This window comes from Megalobrama amblycephala, linkage group LG2, assembly GCF_018812025.1.
Source record: "Megalobrama amblycephala isolate DHTTF-2021 linkage group LG2, ASM1881202v1, whole genome shotgun sequence".
Lineage (NCBI taxonomy): Eukaryota > Metazoa > Chordata > Actinopteri > Cypriniformes > Xenocyprididae > Megalobrama > Megalobrama amblycephala.
Genome location: NC_063045.1, coordinates 54,759,046 through 54,775,765, shown reverse-complemented (window position 1 = coordinate 54,775,765; position 16,720 = coordinate 54,759,046). Strand labels below are relative to the sequence as shown.

Genomic DNA, 16,720 nt, shown 5'->3' with positions numbered 1-16,720 from the left:
GAGTTATCGAAAGTTATCATGAGTTTTGTAATATTTGAAGCAGACATCATAACAAATGTCAGTAGATCAAAAGGTTTTAAAATGAGCGGTTTATTATTAATCTGTAAGATCTTACCTTCATGCAGTGGAAATACAAACCAGAAGAAAACAAGGGGTGCTACATAAGGTTAAAGGATTAGTTCACCCAAAAATGAAAATTCTGTCATTAATGACTCACCCTCATGTCGTTCCAAACCCGTAAGACCTCCGTTCATCTTCGGAACACAGTTTAAGATATTTTAGATTTAGTCCGAGAGCTTTCTGTCCCTCCATTGAAAATTTATGTACGGTATACTGTCCATGTCCAGAAAGCTAATGAAAACATCATTAAAGTAGTCCATGTGACATCAGTGGGTTTTTGACGTTTTTGAAGCATCGAAAATACATTTTGGTCCAAAAATAACAAAAACTAAACTTTATTCAGCATTGTATTCTCTTCCGGAATCCTTTGCATTGAATTGATTCCATTGAATTGATTCCATTGAATCCTTTCATCTGTCGGCGTTGGTAATGCACTTTTACGTCGTTGTTTTTGGCGATTAGGACATCCGCGACATGCACACTTACGCACCATTTTATATAGCAATACCAAAATACAAACAATGTAGAATAGCTTGAATACAGCGTGTAAACGACTGTAAAGGAAGCTCTGGCGCACCGGATAACACGTCAGCAGCGTCACTGCGGAGTCGTGAACCCGGATTGACAACAGACCCGGAAGAGAATGCAATGCTGAATAAAGTCGTAGTTTTTGTTATTTTTGGACCAAAATGTATTTTCGATGCTTCAAAACTTCTAACTAACCCACTGATGTCACATGGACTACTTTGATGATGTTTTTATTACCTTTCTGGACATGGACAGTATACCATACAAACACTTTCAATGGAGGGACAGAAAGCTCTCGGACTAAATCTAAAATATCTTAAACTGTGTTCCGAAGATGAACGGAGGTCTTACGGGTTTGGAACGACATGAGGGTGAGTCATTAATGACATAATTTTCATTTTTGGGTGAACTAACCCTTTAACTGTGTTCTGCTAAGAAAGATTGTTTGAATGACACAAATTTTTAAATGGGTAAAATAATTATTTGGAGGTTAAGTATGGAGAATGAAAACCTTGGCCACTTGATTTGTCTCTCAAACCCCTTTATTCCAAAATGAAATGGATGTCTTCCTGATCTCACCTTTGATCATAAATTACCATTTGATGTTTTCTAAAGCTTTAGACTTACCTCAGGTGTTGTTTTAGACAGAAATCTTGTATCATCTGTATCATCAGCAACCTTTCTTTGTTCTGTGCAACAATAATATGGGTCATTTTGGTGAGTCCCAGAGGAATTACTGTACTCTCCCTGAAAAAACTGAGATTAATTGGAGCATTTAGAAGAAAGAGCCCCAGAGATCTTCAAGTAGAGCATGTCTCTAAATGATCTTAGGTTTACCTTCTAGGCTATATCTTTGAAATTCATCTTTGTACGTAATTTACAATTTGAAAATTAGAAATTAAAAGATTATGGGGTGAGGGAGTAGCACTTTCAAATAAGTATCTTAAATGAAGTGTTAGCTCAGGTAAATTAGGACACTATTGGAATTGTGGTAACTGCCAAAAGTAGCACAGTTTACACAGATTGTTGCTAACAAATTTTTAAAAAATTAGCCACAAGGTGGAGACAAACACTAAAACAATGAAGCAATACAATTACAAACTATGGCCCAGTTTCACAGACAGGGCTTAGATTAAGCCATTAGGCCTTAGTTCACTTTTAAATAAAAATTTCTGGATAATTTACTCACCCCCATGTCATCCAAGATGTTCATGTCTTCCTTTCGTCAGTCGAAAAGAAATTAAGGTTTTTGATGAAAACATTCCAGGATTATTCTCCTAGTGGATTTCAATGGCCTCCAAATGGTTGAAGGTCAAAATTACAGTTTCAGTGCAGCTTCAAAGGGCTTTAAACGATTTCAGACGAGGAATAAGGGTCTTATCTAGCGAAACGATCTGTCATTTTCGAATGCAACTGCATATGCGTTATAAACACAAATGTTCACCTTGCACGTGCTTCCGCTTTCCGTATTCTTTAAAAAGCTTAAGCTGTATGTCCTACGCCTTCCCTATTCAACTAACGGAATGAATGCTGTGCCAGTTTCGTTTTTTTTCCATAAGTAGAATAGGGAAGGCGTAGGACATACAGAGTAAGCTTTTTAAAGAACACAGAAACTTGTATGAACATTTGTGTTTATAACGCATATACAGTTGTATTGTTTTTTCGAAAATGACCGATCGTTTCGCTAAATAAGACCCTTATTCCTCGTCTGGTATCGTTAAAAGCCCTTTGAAGCTGCACTGAAACTGTAATTTTGACCTTCAACCGCCTGGAGGCCATTGAAGTCCACTATAAGGAGAATAATCCTGGAATGTTTTCATCAAAAACCTTCATTTCTTTTCGACTAACGAAAGAAGGACATGAACATCTTGGTTGACATTGGGTGAGTAAATGATCAGAAACATTTTATTTAAAAGTGGACTAATCCTTAAGGTAGCTTTTATAAACATGCCTTAAAAAAAATTACTGGTGTGCATCTTGAGACAAAACAATGGCACTGACATATTTTGAGATATGTCAGTGCAAGTTGGTTTCCATTAAAACTGCAAAAACATGCATTTTAGTCTGGGGACTAGGCTTAAGTCTTGTCTGTGAAGCCGGGGTAAAGGTTTATTTCACTCCATTTGATATATTTTATAATAATCTGATATAATTTCTAAATAAAAGTCTCCAAATGATGTCTGTTGATAATAATAAAGTTAAAATGCAGAAAATGCAACAAGTAATAACAAATGCCACGGAAATATTTTTTTAAATACTTTTTATTCATTCCGCCTATTTCTTGACAACACAAATTGTTTACTTATATTTTTTTCTGAAAGTTTCTCAGGGATCCCACAGTGCGGCCAGCGCGTGTAGGATGTGCACTGTACACAACATATACATACATTGCAGTATACTCATGTGTATATACATTTTGTAAAGAACATTTTAAATAATAATAAAAAAAAAGCATTTTAAAACTCAATGTTGTAATTAAAATACAGATTTTTTTTTTCTTTCTTTCCATGGTTTGGAAAATAAAAAAGAAAAGAAAAAATAGCCGCTGTTTTTCTACCTCAGTGTTTTGCTCCTGGTATTGACATGCCCTAAAAAAAACATCATATATGAATTTCCCATTCACCTGGACCATAACAGTCATGGCCATAGGAAAGCAACCATCCTGTCTGTGCACACAGGCTACAGCAGAAGTGACTGTTCGCAGAACTTTGCAAAATAATACTTCTAGGGCCTGACAGCGAGCAATGTGGCAGCACTGCTGTGGCCTCCCAATGCTTGACATCAAAAGACATTACGCCCTCTAAATCACCTGTGCTTCAAAAACCATCCAAACAAAGGATAGTCTTTCAGCTAGAAAATACATTCCCACAGATGGTTCTTGTGGAGTCTCAGCGCTACTTACTCTACTTGAACACACATTGCACATTTAATACTGCATATTGGTTTAATGACTATGAGGATGAATGAACTTGTAGTCCCTGTTCTGAATTTGATTTTAAGGAACATAATCATAATGAAAAATACATTTTGTGCATGGATCATTCTTAAGAGCTAACCGACCCTTTAGCATAAACAGCACAAGCTGATCACTGTAACCTGCAGATGCTATTTTTAGTCACCTAATGTTTCCTAATTACCCAATGAACCAGCCATCATCTTTGTCTGTCTCTATACATCAGTTCATACATTGGTTTTAACAATGCCAGAGACTAAGAGCTGGACTTAAAACATGTTTTCCATAAAAGAAACTACAGTAGGACCATAACGTTGTACAATAAGTGGGGGAAAATCCCATCTGATATTTAAATATACAAATCAGAACCATCTTTAAATTGTAAAATTGCTGCTTAGAAATAGATAAATTCCAGTAAATACATTTCTGATTTTATATTTTGGATTTTTGGAACTATTCTTGATGAGGAGGAAATGGGGAAACAAGATCAGGAAATAAAAAAGACTTGAACCCATGTTGCCCACATGAGCACCATGGCTCAATATCACTAGAGGCCAATCTAGTACAGACTATAAATACATTTTCCACTTGTGTGTGTGAGAGTTTGTACAAGAAAACGCAACTTTGCGTCTGCCACCTCAAGAGGTTACATTTAATTTGAACTTTTTCATGAGGTTGAATGTTTATTATATTGCCAAATGTTCTGATTACTGCTCAGTTTCTTTTTGGAAATTCAAGCATAACCTGGATTTTTCACAGTTTATTCTTAACAAACCCACTGCTGGTCTCTCTTTAAGAACGCATCAAGATTAAAGGTGCCCTAGAACTTTTTTTAAAAGATGTAATATAAGTCTAAAGTGTCCCCTGAATGTGTCTGTGACGTTTCAGCTCAAAATACCCCATAGATTTTAACTGCCTATTTTGGGGCATAATTAGAAATGAGCCGATTCAGGGTGTGTGGCCCTTTAAATCTCGTGCTCCACGCCCCAAGAGCTCGCGCTTGCCTTAAACAACATAAAAAAAGTTCAAACAGCTAATATAACCCTCAAAATGGATCTTTACAAAGTGTTCGTCATGCAGCATGTCTAATCGCGTAAGTACAGTGTTTATTTTGATGTTTACATTTGATTCTGAATGAGTTTGAGGCTATGCTCTGTGGCTAATGGCTAATGCTACACTGTTGGAGAGATTTATAAAGAATGAAGTTGTGTTTATGCATTATACAGACTGCAAGTGTTTAAAAATAAAAATAGCAACGGCTCTTGTCTCCGTGAATACAGTAAGAAACGATGGTAACTTTAACCACATTTAACAGTACATTAGCAACATGCTAACGAAACATTTAGAAAGTTTACAAATATCACTAAAAATATCATGTTATCATGAATCATGTCAGTTATTATTGCTCCATCTGCCATTTTTTGTTATTGTCCTTGCTTGCTTACCTAGTCTGATGATTCAGCTGTGCACATCCAGACGTTGTGCCCTTGTCTAATGGCTTGAACATGGGCTGGCATTATGCAAATATTGGGGCGTACACCCCGACTGTTACGTAACAGTCGGTGTTATGTTGAGATTCGCCTGTTCTTCGGAGGTCTTTTAAGCAAATGAGATTTATATAAGAAGGAGGAAACAATGGAGTTTGAGACTCACTGTATGTCTTTTCCATGTACTGAACTCTTGTTATATAACTAGGGCGAGGTAAATTCAATTTTTGAATCTAGGGCACCTTTAAAGTCTGTTCAGCTCCACTCCACTAATAAAGCCACGTAAAATAGTTTCTAAAATCATTTGACCAATGTGCATCTCTCACCCGTCCAGCAGCTGGTTCAGCATCAACAACAACATACAACATGAAAAGAAAAAAAAAACAACAACAAAAAAAAACATGGAATGGCTTTAAAAACAAAGCTTGGCAATATTAAGGGTTTTGTTTACAGCTGGATATAAATGAACCCTGAGGGAGAAAAGAAACACATTCATGTAACAATAACTCCTTCACAAATGAATGGATGCCATTGGCTGAGGTGGACCTGCTGTAGTTAACCAGTAATGTACCACAACTGTTACTGCATGAGAGGTTTGGTTGACCACAGGCTTTATGGCTGCATCCCAATTTCCATACTACACCTCATAATAGTACGCAAGGTGATGATGTATTTTTGTAGGCCAACCCAGAAGTTGGCACGGTTGCCTCGACAAAAACCCAACAGGATTTTTCAAGTGGCTTCTGTATTATTGCTGAAAATAAGCTCTGTGACCAACAAGAGTTTATGATTACTAAGTTACACGTCATGATGATCTTCACAAATGAACAACTTTTATGAATTTTGAAGTCTAAATACAAATCGCCAAAAGTACAAATCTAAAGTTCGGCTATAAACGAACTACACCACGGTCACATGACTTCAACGTCACCATCACTAAGCTTTTAAAACTCTTTATTTAAACATTTAAAGAACAGTTTTCCTGGTCAGTGTTATGATGTTTAGCGTCCCTGACAACCTTTGTAGTCCCATTTAGCCACCGCCTTCAAGACAAGTAAAAGCTTGAGCTTGAGTTTAACCCAAAACCCATTCAGCCAAAAACCCTTTGACTTCAGGATAATGAAAGTGGAAGTGCTAAAATGCGAACTCGTTTCCGGGTTTGGCCTACAAAAATATGCCACTGATGCAGTACTCTATTAGTATAGATAAGTGTGCGCTGTCTACCATTGGTATAGTCTCGCCCCAAACTCGCGCCACTGGTTGAGTCAATGTTGCTGTGTCAAGCTGGTCGAGATGTTTTGATAGCACCACAGAGCCACAGTGTTTCACTTTTCAGGCAAATCAACCTATGGATTTCTTATAGTTGACTCATCACATTAAGTGGGCAAAGAAGACTGAAAAAAATCACCTTAATGTCCACAGTGCAGCCTGATTTTTGCATCCACATCAACTTGTGCACAACAGCTCATGTGAGAGTGATTTGAGCGCTTGAAAAGAAAGGTCCACACTTGCCAAACGCAACAATTCACGCTCACTGTAAACGGAGTGTACTTTGAAAGGCTTACGTGCGCAACTGCTGTGCGCAAGATGGTGCGGAACATGGAAAATTAAGTCTACCTGGGCCTTAACCATGTCCTAACTATATACCTAAAAGTACTGTATGTACTTTTATCGGGTAGCGGTATGAACACTGGAATGCAGCCGCAGACGCTCAGTAGATGATTCTACCGTTCAACCTTAGTTACCGTAGCTCTTTTGCCATTGCAAATCAATCAATCAGAGGAAGTCATTTCTCCAAACAGAGGAGGATGAACCAGTTGCATATAGTTGATGCACCATGGCGCAAGCTATCAAGGAACCAGCCTTGATTCTCCATGGAAGCCTGTTACAAATGAACTCTGGCAACAAATATAGCTCTACATAGAAATTATATATTTTCATGTCTATCATAATATCATTCAATTCCATATTTTGTTTTTATAAATAAACGTGTACATGTCCACGTAACACTTGTTGATAGTAACTCCGTATTTTCTTTATCTGGTCCCAGAGTCCAAAAGGTTTAAAAAAGTGACGCTGCCGAGTTCCAACATCCGCTCAAGTTTTCCGAGTGTTTAAACCAGAGAGTCTGCGTCTGTTTTGCAGTGACAGTTGAATTGTTTTGGTGAATTTCTTTTAGCCCTAGGCAAACAGACCGATTTCTCTGACTGCATTTCGGCTCTAAAGATGGAGAAAGTGGTGGGTTTGCTTCAGTGTCTGCTGTCAGAAAGGCCTCACAGCACTGTAGCCAGACTGAGTGTGAGAACCGTTCAGTCAGCGCCGCCCGCTTACAATGCTCCGCCCCCTTCCAGCCCCGCCTAGCTCATCTGATCGCTTACATGTGGAGATGTTTATTAAATTCGCTGAGTCGGGACTCTGTTTGTCAGTGATAGCGACTTCTCCTTTCTTCACTGTCTGAATCATAGTCTCTTAACCCGATACCTTTCTGTAGCTTCAATAGAGACTCTCTCATCTGTAAACACACAAATACATCATTGAAATCCTGCAGTGATTGCAGTTTAAAGGAATAGTTCACCCAAAAGATTTGGAATATAATCATACGAACCAATTTCATGATGCTTTTGCATCCTTTTCACTTTGTTGAATTGCATGAACAAGAGCAACCAGTAAAGTTCTTTTCTTCTTTTGTGTTCCACTGAAGAAAATAAGTCATATGGGTTTACAATGACATGAAAATGAGTAAATGATGACAGAATTTTCATTTTGGTTGAACTATCCCTTTGAGTTCCTTTCTTCCTTATAAAGTGGTGCAGGGATGACATTAGAACCTGGAAGACTACTTGACCAGTGGTTTCTTTGAGATTTTCCAATGGGGTTTTATGTATTTAAGAGTAAAATAAAGCCTGTGGTAAACATAACTTGACGATACTTTGACGTTTTGCTCTACAACATAAATTACACACACACTCGCACCCCAAACTGTCTTATCTAATCTATTTACTTATTAGAAATATACGTTTTCAAAAATTCATGTTTTTGGTATGGGTGTGTGTAATTTCCATTGTAGAACAAAATGTCAAGTTATGTTTACCACAGGCATGTCATAGGAAAATCTCGAGTGAACCAGCGGCGAATTAATCTTCCGGGACTTAACGTCATCCATACACAACTCTATTGTATGATACTGTATATTATTTATAATATGATACAGCTATGAAAGTTTCACATTTTTCAAACTGGTACTGTACTTGATCGTACCTCGTCTAACAACAGCACAGATGACTTTATTATTTCCCTCCATTTCTCCAGCTCGTTTTCATGGAAACGCTGCTGAGACTCCAAAAGTTGAGCCCATTCAATCTGTGTTTGCGGAAGTTTACTGCAACACACACAGAGAGCGAAAAACATTCCTCACACAAGCATCATTCATGTGTTCACATGCAGCAAACATCAGTCTATTAATCAGTACATTTTTTTCCTCGTTTTCTTGTAAAAAAAAAAAAAATGAAAAACTGAAAAACTTGAAAAGCAAAATCAAAAAACTGGCCATATATATATATATATATATATATATATATATATATATATATATATATATATATATATATATATATATATATATATACAGTGGGTACGGAAAGTATTCAGACCCCATTAAATTTTTGTTATATTGCAGCCATTTGCTAAAATCATTTAAGTTCATTTTTTTCCTCATTAATGTACACACAGCACCCCATATTGACAGAAAAACACAGAATTGTTGACATTTTTGCAGATTTATTAAAAAAGAAAAACTGAAATATCACATGGTCCTAAGTATTCAGACCCTTTGCTCAGTATTTAGTAGAAGCACCCTTTTGATCTAATACAGCCATGAGTCTTTTTGGGAAAGATGCAACAAGTTTTTCACACCTGGATTTGGGGATCCTCTGCCATTCCTCCTTGCAGATCCTCTCCAGTTCTGTCAGTTTGGATGGTAAACGTTGATGGACAGCCATTTTTAGGTCTCTCCAGAGATGCTCAATTGGGTTTAAGTCAGGACTCTGGCTGGGCCATTCAAGAACAGTCACGGAGTTGTTGTGAAGCCACTCCTTCGTTATTTTAGCTGTGTGCTTAGGGTCATTGTCTTGTTGGAAGGTAAACCTGCGGCCCAGTCTGAGGTCCTGAGCACTCTGGAGAAGGTTTTCATCCAGGATATCCCTGTACTTGGCCGCATTCATCTTTTCCTCGATTGCAACCAGTCGTCCTGTCCCTGCAGCTGAAAAACACCCCACAGCATGATGCTGCCACCACCATGCTTCACTGTTGGGACTGTATTGGACAGGTGATGAGCAGTGCCTGGTTTTCTCCACACATACCGCTTAGAATTAAGGCCAAAAAGTTCTATCTTTGTCTCATCAGACCAGAGAATCTTATTTCTCACCATCTTGGCAAACTCCATGCGGGCTTTCATGTGTCTTGCACTGAGGAGAGGCTTCCGTCGGGCCACTCTGCCATAAAGCCCCGAATGGTGGAGGGCTGCAGTGATGGTTGACTTTCTACAACTTTCTCCCATCTCCCGACTGCATCTCTGGAGCTCAGCCACAGTGATCTTTGGGTTCTTCTTTACCTCTCTCACCAAGGCTCTTCTCCCCCGATAGCTCAGTTTGGCCGGACGGCCAGCTCTAGGAAGGGTTCTGGTTGTCCCAAACATCTTCCATTTAAGGATTATGGAGGCCACTGTGCTCTTAGGAACCTTAAGTGCAGCAGAAATTTTTTTGTAACCTTGGCCAGATCTGTGCCTTGCCACAATTCTGTCTCTGAGCTCTTCAGGCAGTTCCTTTGACCTCATGATTCTCATTTGCTCTGACATGCACTGTGAGCTGTAAGGTCTTATATAGACAGGTGTGTGGCTTTCCTAATCAGGTCCAATCAGCATAATCAAACACAGCTGGACTCAAATGAAGGTGCAGAACCTTCTTAAGGATGATCAGAAGAAATGGACAGCACTTGAGTTAAATATATGAGTGTCACAGCAAAGGGTCTGAATACTTAGGACCATGTGATATTTCAGTTTTTCTTTTTTAATAAATATGCAAAACTGTCAACAATTCTGTGTTTTTCTGTCAATATGGGGTGCTGTGTGTACATTAATGAGGAAAAAAATGAACTTAAATGATTTTAGCAAATGGCTGCAATATAACAAAGAGTGAAAAATTTAAGGTGGTCTGAATACTTTCCGTACCCACTGTATATATACTCACCCTCATGTCGTTCCAAACCCACAAATGAAGATCTTCTTGATTAAATCTGAGAGTTTTCTGTCCCTCCATTGATAGCAACGCAACCACCACTTTCTAGCCCCAGAAAAGTAAAGACATCATTAAAGTAATCCATGTGACTCCAGTGGTTTAGCCTCAATTTTATGAAGCAACGCTAGTGCTTTGTTTGCACAAAAAACAAAAACAAACAAACAAACAAAAAAACATAATTTACCAAATTATTTCCAAAATATTAATCTCCAACAAGCATTCAGGAGAGCACCACGACGCATATCTGTTGTGTTGAAGTAAGAGCAGATGTTGTAGTTGGAGTTGGAGATTAATTTTTTGTAAATAAAGTGGGAAAATATGTTTTTTTGCGCAAACAAAGCACTCAAGTCACTTCTTAAAACTGAGTTTAAACCACTGGAGTCACAAGGATTACTTTAATGATGTCTTTACTACCTTTCTGGGGCTTGAAAGTGTCAGTTGCATAGGCTGTCAATGGAGGGACAGAAAGCTCTCAGATTTCAACAAGAAGATCTCCATTTGTGTTTCAAAGATGAACGAACATCTTATGGGTTTAGAATGACATGAGGGTGAGTAATTAATGACAGAATTTTCATGTTTGGGTAAACTAACTCTTTAAAAACAAAACAAAAATACCTATTAATAAAATGATTTTTACAGTGTACAGGACGAGTTACGTGCCAACATTTAACATTTAGTTATGTGAGGATTTTCAAAACTCCTTTCCTTCTTATTACACAATCAAGGATCTAGTTACCTTTCCTGAGACCTGAGACCCTGCCAGGAGGTCAAACTCTGGGCTGTGTATTCCAGCATCCATAGCTTATAAAACAGCATCATGTTCAAAAAGACCAGCAGCACCAGACTGAGGAACAGAAGAGGACAAACCCAGATCAGCTCATGAACTGCTCTATATCAGCTACATCAAATAAATCAGTGCAGCTGAAAATGATGAAAACTTTGAATACCTTACACAAATCCTGCAGGATGCAATGAAAACAGGAGAGAGAAAAGATATGAAGCCAAAAACAACGGACTATAATGAATTCATGCTGACCAACAGTGTGAGTTACCTGAACAGTAACTCTGAAACATGTGGGGAAAAAACCCCAGACACTTTTTATCCTCTAATAATGTAACACAGTGTGAGTGACTGACACAGTATGAAGATTGAAAACAGACCTGAATGAAACATGCAAACATGAAACATGCAAATTCTTGTATTTCAAGAAATTATCTGCATGTGTCAATCTGAGTTAAAATCTGAGTGCTAAAATGAGCAATTTGAGAGAAAAGATTTAATTCCTATAATCTGGTGCCCTGGTTTTCATTTCCAATTGAGAATACCCACACAGAACTGATGATGAGCAGGAGTTTGGAAACGCTGTAGAGAGCCAGGCCTTCAGATCCGTGGTCCGGGATGTGTCTGGTCTGTGTGGATCCTGCGACAGCACATACATTATACTCAATGAACACAGAGAAAACACTTAATGCAACCAAAGCAATACTATTCCCCATGAACAGTACATAAAGGCATCTCAGGATGGAATTTGGCTGATGGCGCACCTGCCACATGTTTGATGCGGCGGATGACACTCTTCTCATCCTCAGGTGTGGTGACTGGGCTGAGCGCCTCGTCCAGGTGCTGCTGCCGCATGTGCGTCATAGGCCGCTTCCTCCGCCTCACTGTAGCTGTGCGTAACGCTTTGGATTTGGGAGACTGTTTGTGAGGTTCAGATAGCACCAGTTGTACCTTATTCAACTCCAGCTCTACACACACAGACAGCACAAAGAGAAACAGAGATTATTTTCATCTTTATCCTTTTTATCCTGTTCTCTGCCATTTTATTTTAATTTGTTGGTTTATTCTGTTATAGGTTATATTATATGCATTACTATTTTTATCTTTACCTTTTACTCTGAAGTGAAATATTTAATGTTCAAAATTAACATAATTTTTTTTTCATTTTTAAAACTTACCTAAATACCTGAAATATTCATCCAGGCCACTCCAGAAGTTTCTCTCAATGAAACCCTTGACCAATCCCCATGGCTGTTTCCTGTAGCGCAGTTCAGCTGATACTCTTTTAGATTCATAAGCAAAAACCACAGCATTTTATTCCTCTTACATGCTATAAAATGTATTTTTTGTATAGCACCAAGCAATACACATTATAATGATTTATTGGATTAAAATAGAATGCAGAGTTTACCTCAGACGGCACTTGTTCTTGGCGACTCTAGTGAGCATGTAACGATTGAGTGTGTAAAAGTAATCGTGATACGGGACATCGTGAGCAATCACCTCGGCGTCGATGATGTAGCACTCGCTCACTTGACTGGCCTTGTGCAAAGTCTAGAAGAAAAACAAAGAAACTAAAGCTTTTCATACCATCATCATAAACACAAAAACTACGTTAAACATGTCCCATATACTGTATGAGGCTTGTTTATCTCCTCTGGTGAGCTCACCTGCGTCTCTGTGACTGTGGCCGTCTTTGGGGCCAGTGGGTTGGAGAGGGCGATGGTGTACATGATCTCTCTGGTCTGACTACCGGTGTCCTCTTTCCTCCAGGGGCGATAGACCACATCTGCAAAGAAAGATAGAGAGAGAGAAGGTATAATATTAGCTATACAATAATACCTAGCTAAACAGACCGACAGACAGACAGATAGAGAAATAGACAGACAGATAGAGACAGACTGATGACATACAGACAGACAGATAGACGCAGAAGGACAGACAGACAGATAGATAGATAGATAGATAGATAGATAGATAGATAGATAGATAGATAGATAGATAGAGGCAGACAGACAGACAGATAGATGCAGATGGACAGACAGAGAGATGACAGACAGAAAAATAGACAGACAGACAGAGAGATAGAAACAGACAGATAGAGACAGACAGACGACAGACAGACAGACAGATAGACGACAGATAGATAGATAGATAGATAGATAGATAGATAGAGACAGACAGACACAGATAGAGGCAGACAGACAGACAGACGACAGACAGACAGATAGACGCAGATGGACAGACAGATAGATAGATAGACAGACAGACAGATAGGTAGATAGAGACAGACAGACAGACAGACGACAGACAGACAGATAGATGCAGATGGACAGACAGACAGATGACAGACAGAAAAATAGACAGACAGACAGATAGAGACAGACAGACAGACAACAGACAGATATATAGATAGATAGAGACAGATAGACAGACAGACGACAGGCAGACAGACAGACGCAGATGGACAGACAGAGGATTACAGACAGACAGACAGATAGATAGATAGATAGATAGATAGATAGATAGATAGATAGATAGATAGATAGATAGAGACAGACACAGATAGAGGCAGACAGACAGACAGACGAAAGACAGACAGACAGATGATAGACAGAGAAATAGACAGATAGATAGATAGATAGATAGATAGATAGATAGATAGATAGATAGATAGATAGAGACAGATGACAGACAGACAGATAGAGACAGACAGACAAAAAGATAGAGACAGACAGACAGACGACAGACAGACAGATGATAGACAGAGAAATAGATAGATAGATAGATAGATAGATAGATAGATAGATAGATAGATAGATAGATAGATAGATAGATAGATAGATAGATAGATAGATAGATAGATAGATAGATAGATAGATAGATAGATAGATAAATAACCCATATTGGTCCACCTGAGAAGCGCCTCTGCTCCAGAAACTCTCTCATGAACTGGGATTCAGTGAAGAGGATGTCATACAGTTTATCCACACTGAACTTATACACTTCATTAATGTAAAGTTTCCCATTCAGATCTTCCTGGAAGGCCTGCACTTCCCCTGCTGAGAAAACATACACGCACAGAAACAGAAAGTCAGACTAAAGTTGTGGTACAGTATATAGAAATGGATTTTTCATACACACCCTCATCGTGTGTTTCTGAGGAGTCGCTCAGTTCAGTGGGGAGGTCCTCATTGTCGTTGAAATCCAGGGAGGGGGGTGGGGTGGGAACATGGGCGGAGCCGCTGGTCTCTGACAGCTTGTTGTCAGGTAAAGGCAGGGCCAGGAGGTCTTCTGGGACACAGCCAGTAAAGTCCTCCACCGGGGGCACATCAAACTATAACCACAGAAAGAATGAATATTAATTAATTATTTTTTAATTAATAAAATATCAGTTTGCAGTGCTAACATTCTGCTGTACTGGTTAGGTATGGCCAACCATACCTGTCATGATTAAACTACTCTTAATACAAAATTCTTAAGGGGTACGTGGGCTCCTACCATTCCCACTGTAACGCAGTGATGTGTTTTGTGAAGGTGACCCGGTTCTTACATTGACTGGAGCGTCTGTGCTGTCTGTGGAATTGAGACTGCTATTGGGGAAAACCTTCCTGTGGAGCTGGGGGCTGATGTCCATCTTGGCGTCTGGAGTTTTGGGGCAGTTGTCATTGGCCTCGTTGTCTTCAGCGGGAATCTCCTCACAGTACCTGCACCAGGGATAGGGGCAACAGCTGCAGGTCAAGATTACCAGCTCGGGCAGCAGAATAGACCCTCTCCCACAGATAGCAATGAGATGGATATATGGACGGTGGGAAAAAAGGAGAAGTGAAGATGTCTACAGCAAATCAATGATAATTGTATGTACCATAGTAGTCTGACTGATGTATATCTGATTGGGTGATTGGGCAATCTTCAGTGTCACACGATCCTTTAGAATATCATTCTAATATGCTGATTTAGTGATCCACAAATGTTTCTTATTTTTATCAATGTTAAAAACAGTTGTACTGCTTGTTGTTTTTGTGGAAACTGTGACACACTTTTTTCAGGATTCTTTGACGAATAGAATGTTTTTATTTGACCATTTATTTGAAGTAGAAATCTTTTGTAACATCATAAATGTCTTTACTGCCACTTTTGGTTATTAATGCATCTTTGCTGGATAAAAGTATTCATTTCTTTCAAAAACAAAAATGGTTTGGATTGGTCATATCTGACTGGAACTATAATCACATGCACATGCCCCCTCAGATTTTTGAGGCAAATGGAATTGAAGACAAAAAAATAATATTTTTACATTTACAATTCAAATCTGCGTTCGCTTTTTGGCTGGCGCTGAGCCAGAGATGGACATGCTCAACACACATCATATACAGTACAGTCCAAAAGTCTGGAACCACTAAGATTTTTAATGTTTTTAAAAGAAGTTTTGTCTGCTCACCAAGGCTACATTTATTTAATTAAAAATACAGTAAAAACAGTAATATTGTCAAAAAAAAAAATATTATTACAATTTAAAATAACTGTGTACTATTTAAATATATTTGACAAAGTAATTTATTCCTGTGATGCAAAGCTGAATTTTCAGCATCGTTACTCCAGTCTTCAGTGTCACATGATCCTTCAGAAATCATTCTAATATGCTGATTTGCTGCTCAATAAACATTTATGATTATTTTCAATGTTGAAAACAGTTGTGTACTTTTTTTTTTCAGGATTCCTTGATGAATAGAAAGTTCAAAAGAACAGCATTTATCTGAAATACAAAGCTTCTGTAGCATTATACACTACCGTTCAAAAGTTTGGGGTCAGTAAGAATTTTTATTTTTATTTTTTTGAAAAGAAATTAAAGAAATGAATACTTTTATTCAGCAAGGATGCATTAAATCAATCAAAAGTGGCAGTAAAGACATTTATAATGTTACAAAAGATTAGATTTCAGATAAACACTGTTCTTTTGAACTTTCTATTCATCAAATAATCCTGAAAAAAAAATATTGTACACAAATATTTTGTACAATTGTACACATTAAATGTTTATTGAGCAGCAGATCAGCATATTAGAATGATTTCTGAAGGACATGTGACACTGAAGACTGGAGTAATGATGCTGAAAATTCAGCTTTGCCAACACAGGAATAAATTACTTTGTGAAATGTATTCAAATAGAAAACAGTTATTTTAAATTGTAATAATATTTCACAATATTACTGTTTTTTACTGTATTTTTAATTAAATAAATGTAGCCTTGGTGAGCAGACGAAACTTCTTTTAAAAACATAAAAAATCTTAGTGGTTCCAAACTTTTGGACTGTACTGTAAGGCTATCACAACTGTTCAGTGTTTTCAACAATATAATATTTATTTTATGTTTCTGACATTTAAATACAGATAAGTGCTAGCAAAAAACATTCATAGTTTGTAAAATATACACTGATGTCTATGGAAGTGTCAATAATCTTTTCAAATTTAATTTGATGATGTGTTTTCTACACATATATAATATTCTACACATTGCATAGGTAACTATAAAGTTTACTTTAATCTTAGAATATTGTAC

At 37.9% G+C, this 16,720-nt stretch overlaps 1 protein-coding gene across 10 annotated transcripts in view; it reads right to left on the bottom strand.

The window, feature by feature from the left end:
• Positions 1 to 5,214: 5,214 nt before the first annotated feature.
• gramd1ba (GRAM domain containing 1Ba) overlaps positions 5,215 to 16,720 on the bottom strand; it is a 65,548-nt gene continuing 54,042 nt past the window's right edge. For 3 of the 10 annotated variants that reach the window (XM_048180970.1, XM_048180966.1, XM_048180974.1), the window contains 12 exons: positions 14,714 to 14,891; positions 14,305 to 14,497; positions 14,076 to 14,222; positions 12,831 to 12,949; positions 12,572 to 12,714; positions 12,339 to 12,442; positions 11,925 to 12,128; positions 11,710 to 11,800; positions 11,327 to 11,338; positions 11,116 to 11,223; positions 8,347 to 8,467; positions 5,215 to 7,600 (listed from right to left, as the gene is read on the bottom strand). In XM_048180970.1, the coding sequence (XP_048036927.1) occupies positions 7,511 to 7,600; positions 8,347 to 8,467; positions 11,116 to 11,223; positions 11,327 to 11,338; positions 11,710 to 11,800; positions 11,925 to 12,128; positions 12,339 to 12,442; positions 12,572 to 12,714; positions 12,831 to 12,949; positions 14,076 to 14,222; positions 14,305 to 14,497; positions 14,714 to 14,891 (1,510 nt within the window). In that variant the 3' untranslated portion in view covers positions 5,215 to 7,510. The remainder of the gene's footprint in view (positions 7,601 to 8,346; positions 8,468 to 11,115; positions 11,224 to 11,326; positions 11,339 to 11,709; positions 11,801 to 11,924; positions 12,129 to 12,338; positions 12,443 to 12,571; positions 12,715 to 12,830; positions 12,950 to 14,075; positions 14,223 to 14,304; positions 14,498 to 14,713; positions 14,892 to 16,720) is intronic. The other 7 variants (XM_048180976.1, XM_048180972.1, XM_048180975.1 and 4 more) reach the window with 5 other exon arrangements.